Source organism: Sabethes cyaneus, chromosome 3 (assembly GCF_943734655.1).
Source record: "Sabethes cyaneus chromosome 3, idSabCyanKW18_F2, whole genome shotgun sequence".
NCBI classification, from domain to species: domain Eukaryota; kingdom Metazoa; phylum Arthropoda; class Insecta; order Diptera; family Culicidae; genus Sabethes; species Sabethes cyaneus.
The window spans coordinates 138,780,682-138,785,925 of NC_071355.1; the positions used below are offsets into that span (position 1 = coordinate 138,780,682).

Below are 5,244 nucleotides of genomic sequence, written 5' to 3' on the forward strand. Positions count from 1 at the left end.
AGCGCAGCTACGAAATTCAACGATATTCAGTTCCAGGTTCCAAGCATCTATTTCATCTCCTAATTTCGTCGTCATTACCCCTGCCGAATACCGTGGACCCCCGTTCGTTTGACCGTTCTTAATCTGAACACTTTTTAATTTGAACCCCGTTGGTTTGCACGACGTGCAAATTAAAAATGGTTCAAATGGCATTCTTAATATGACATCATTTGTTTATGCAGACAATGCACATATACACGATTTGTTTGTACTGATCTAGCGTGTTTAATCTGTTTCACATTGCATTTTCCCAACGATTATGGTAGAAATCCGATCGGAGAATGAAATATCCACTGGTTGCAACTGCCAACTTAATCAAACCATCAAAACAATAACAAAGTGCAGGGCAGCCAGTTCACATAAGTTCCAGCATATTTAGGGTTACCAGTTGTTCAAATTAAAAACTAACCCCGTTAGTTTGCATGAGTAATCGTTCAAACGAACGGGGGTCCACTGTATAAGCATGTACGGCGCTATATCTCTGCATATAAGCGTTGGGAACGTCCAAGTGTTTCAAACCGCGCCGCGGGACAATTGCATGTTCTCCTACCAGGTTGGCCGTCCTCTACACCGCCTTGCAGTTGCTGACCAGGAATACCTCCGTTTTGTGATGCGTGATTTGCAGTTTTGCTCCCTGCATCCAGTTTTCGATTATATCGATTGCCTCAACTGCCAATATTTCCACATCCTCTAGCGATTCACCAGTTGCCGTTTCAACGACGTCGTATGCAAAACCCACAATCTCCACACTTTTGGGAAGCTTTAGCGTTAGTACCCCGTCGTACATTGCATTCCATAGTGTTGGACCAAGAATTGATCCTTGCGGAACTCCTGCCGTAACCTTAATAGGTCTGGGTCCCATGCTCGTCTCATAAATCAGTACTCGGTTTTGGAAATAGCTGCTCAAAATTCTGCAAAGGTAGTCTGGTACTTTCATTCTGTGTAGAGATTCTGCGATAGCTTCCCAGCTAGCGCTGTTAAAGGCATTCTTAACATCTATTGTTATCACGGCACAATAGCGATTTCCCCTCCGTTTTTGTTTAGCCGCTTTTTCAGCTCGAGCACTGCCCTGACTGCATCTACTGTTGATCTCCCTCTCCGAAAGCCAATCTGCGCTTTCGACAGGCCTTAGCTACCTTCTGTAACTTTCATCAATCGATTGAGAATTACTCTTTCCAGAAGTTTGCCGAGTGTATCTAACAAGCAGATAGGCCTGCATGATATTTGATCTCCCGGGGGTTTACCTGGTTTTGGAATCAACACGAGCTTCTGTATCTTCCATCTATCCGGAAAAATACTTTCATCCAGATATTTCTGCGTCACCACTCTAAATATACCCGGGCATTTCCGCGCGGCGCGTGTTTGTGTGTGTGTGTGTGTGTGTGTGTGTGTGTGTGTGTGTGTGTGTGTGTGTGTGTGTGTGTGTGTGTGTGTGTGTGTGTGTGTGTGTGTGTGTGTGTGTGTGTGTGTGTGTGTGTGTGTGTGTGTGTGTGTGTGTGTGTGTGTGTGTGTGTGTGTGTGTGTGTGTGTGTGTGTGTGTGTGTGTGTGTGTGTGTGTGTGTGTGTGTGTGTGTGTGTGTGTGTGTGTGTGTGTGTGTGTGTGTGTGTGTGTGTGTGTGTGTGTGTGTATGTGTGTGTGTGTGTGTTTTCCTGTTTTTTCACTGCTTTCATCACACCAATCTCGTTCCTAAAACCAGGAAGCGAAATAAATTATCAATTGCTATTCGACGAGAAACTTTCTTAAGCCTAAGATCATGTTTTACGTTAGACTACGTAAAAAGGCCAAAAAAACTAATCACGTATCTGCATATAAAACACACATTTCAACGGTAGCTAGAAAAATGAATGCAAATAACTAGCAGCATGAGCCCATCCTCCTTGCGGTCCGGTTAACCAACAGCGACCCGAAAGCGTGTCATGCTTTACCTATTGTGAATCCTACTGTATTTTCTTTTCTAAGGAAAATGGATTACGCCCTCTCAGTTGCACTGTACATTTGACTGTTGCTGCAATTCATTCTGTGGAAGCCAGGTTCTAGATCGGGGGTGCCTTTCTTCGAGCAACTACAACAGCGATGACTCCGTTTTGGACACCGACATACTCTGTGCTTCTGTCATTCGCACAAGCACTAACAACCTTTCCCTGAATCCCCGCGCGTTAGTTGATACTGAAGTCAAGCCCGGACCAATGTGTGAGGATGAATGCGAACCTGACAGGAGGACATAAAGATGTCACATAATTCAATGTGATTAACGTTGCTGAATATATATGGAAGCTAATAAAGTTTGGACTTGTGTACATAAATTTCTGTTGAAATAAAATATGTTCCTTCTCCGATTTTGCACACGCTGTCGACGACTGTAACGACATTGCCATGCTTGCATGGCTGCGCAGGAGCTTTGCTATAAAAAGCTACCGCCAAACCAAACTTACACACTTTTGCTACCCTTTTCTTCGAGCGGCCCATTTCGGCATTTCTCTCCCAACTCATGCGACATGGGTCGGTCGGTTGGTTGGTTGGTTGGTTGGTTGGTTGAATGGATGGCTAAAGGCAACAAGGTTTTTGAAATCGTAACAGATTACTTGCATATAAAATTCGTCTCCCGGTTTTGCGGTGCCGCACAAGAATGGCCAGAAGGCACATATACAAAAGCCGCACTCGACACTTCCCGCCACTACTGGGTGCATCGTTACGGAAGGAGGAAGTAAGAAGAGCTGTGTGATGTGTTGCAAGTCGGTAGTTCAGACAGCTTTCGGTCGTCGGTCTTGTCTTATGGGCTATCCTCGCACTTGCACCGCGCCAACGTAATAAAACGGAGAAAATTATGGGAGTATGCAAACTGCAATTGCACTGCGGAGATTTATGGGTTATTACATTAATTTTATTTCTTTCCGGAATCGTTTTGAGCTGCAGTATGGCGTATGGATGAGCTCCACCGTAAATTTTTGAATACCAACAAATGGGTAAAACATTTTTGCCACCGTGATGGGCAGCGGTAAATATCATAGGAAAGGCCACACCGTACGTTACATTCGTATGCCTGCATATGAAAGGAACAATGGGTTGCCAGGAATTTATATGCGGGGCTGCATTCCGGATTTATTCTTATCATTTCGAAAAGGTGCTAAATATCGGATGCATTGCTGATGTGGCATCTGCAGTGCAGGTTTGCAATATGGGCAGAAAAAGAAGTTGCGAATGCAACTTTACTTCTCACTTTCACTACTATTGTATAATTCTCATAGATACTCATTCGAAAAGAGTTCTACGAAACAGAAAAGGACTGTTTATTTTATAAAGGGGCACCTATTTTTAGTAAGAAACTGTTTATTTTCAAATTCATTAGTTGTTTATATGAAAATGATTGTACATTATTATAGAAGCAAGTTAAATACAAGTTTTACAGCTTATTTCTGAAGATTGCTCTTAAATTCTGCATCGTTCGTCAACAGTAACATTTGTCGCTTGTACAGCGTTGCGGACCCGGAAGTGCACTTGCGTCCAATTTGACGCATGCTTCGGGAAGTTTTTACAAAATTCGTGACCTTTTCTTCGAGGAAATTTACTGTGCGTTCTTTTAGGTACTTGTTGTTTCTTGAAGGTTCCGATGTTATGGTGCTTCTTGACAGGCTTGGCGTGCACGTTTCGCTTTGATTTTGCTTTTTTGATTACTGCACCTCAGCCAAGCAAAATATGAAAACGTAGTGTATCTGTATGGGATATTTGTAGAACAAGTAATTGTCTATAATATTGCTAAAAAAGTAATATTTTAACTTCTGTATTTACGGCGCTATGAGGCTGCTACCCCGTTGGTAGCAAAAACACCGCTCTTTTTGCTACCAATGTCATTGGAGCCCTTTAGCGCCGTAAATACTAAAGATAAAACATTACTTTCTTCAGCAATATTGTAGATAATTACTTGTTCTGCAAATGTCCTATACACAACTTTTTCAAATTTTGCTTGGCTGAGGTGCAGTAGAGCAGTAAAGATCAGTAAAGAGTAGTAAAGAGCAAAATCGAAGCGAAAAGTACATGCCAAGCCTGCTCCTTGATATTTTGCACTTGCCGATGCTTATGCTTAATTTTTTGGCAATGTCACGAATAGAATGCGTAATGTTTGATGTTAAAAGGTGGACAGCTTTAAGCTGGTCCCTTCTTGCGTCGGGTTTTCGGTAAATCCTCTACAATATAATTTTCTCCATACTTCTTAATGATTTTAAACACCGCAAACTTTGAAGACTTCGCGGTTGTCGCTAATTCACGCAACAATAGCGCCTCGGAGTACCATTTGTGCAGCATTATTCTACGTGTCGACAAGCTAACCCGACCCATGCTTTTGAAAAATTCTAATTTGCACTTATTTTGATATTTACCAGATGTGTTGCAAAACAAGCATTTTATATACACACTGAAATAGTTTTCATATCATCAACAACAACAACAACAACAACAACAACAACAACAACAACAACAACAACAACAACAACAACAACAACAACAACAACAACAACAACAACAACAACAACAACAACAACAACAACAACAACAACAACAACAACAACAACAACAACAACAACAACAACAACAACAACAACAACAACAACAACAACAACAACAACAACAACAACAACAACAACAACAACAACAACAACAACAACAACAACAACAACAACAACAACAACAACAGCAACAACAACAACAACAACAACAACAACAACAACAACAACAACAACAACAACAGCAACAACAACAACAGCAACAACAACAACAACAACAACAACAACTAATGGTCTAATGAGAGCTTTCACAGGGTACACTTTGTATTGTACGAGGGCTTAGTCTCATCGACCTTGTGAAGCCCATAGGTAGCATATGCCTTCGAATCTCTAAGCTGATGTCACTGCCCTTGTCAACTACCTCGAGCTCATTGACATCGATCGCTACATTACTGCCAAAGCGGCGTCCGTCGGCCTTGGTTTCGCCAGCTAGCATGTATTTTATTTTATACGTAGGTTTTTTTCTAATTCCCGTCGTAATAAGTAAAGCCATTCGAATTTTCATCATTTGTTGGATGGGTTTAATGCATACTCCAAAAGTTCTTGTGCTGATCTGACTCAAACACACTTACCTTCCGATCCGTGAACTTGGATATCACTGAAAAGCGACTTTTAAAGCATATTATTGAAATTATGCAACTGACTTTA

General features: G+C 41.7%; 1 protein-coding gene across 1 annotated transcript; it reads left to right on the forward strand.

Annotated features, from left to right (window-relative positions):
* The first annotated feature begins 2,666 nt into the window (after positions 1–2,666).
* On the forward strand, positions 2,667–4,835 carry LOC128740193 (ataxin-8-like). The gene is made up of 2 exons (XM_053835721.1): positions 2,667–2,744; positions 4,458–4,835. Exons 1-2 carry the CDS (start codon positions 2,667–2,669, stop codon positions 4,833–4,835), a joined length of 456 nt encoding a protein of 151 aa, XP_053691696.1.
* The last annotated feature ends 409 nt before the right edge of the window (positions 4,836–5,244 follow it).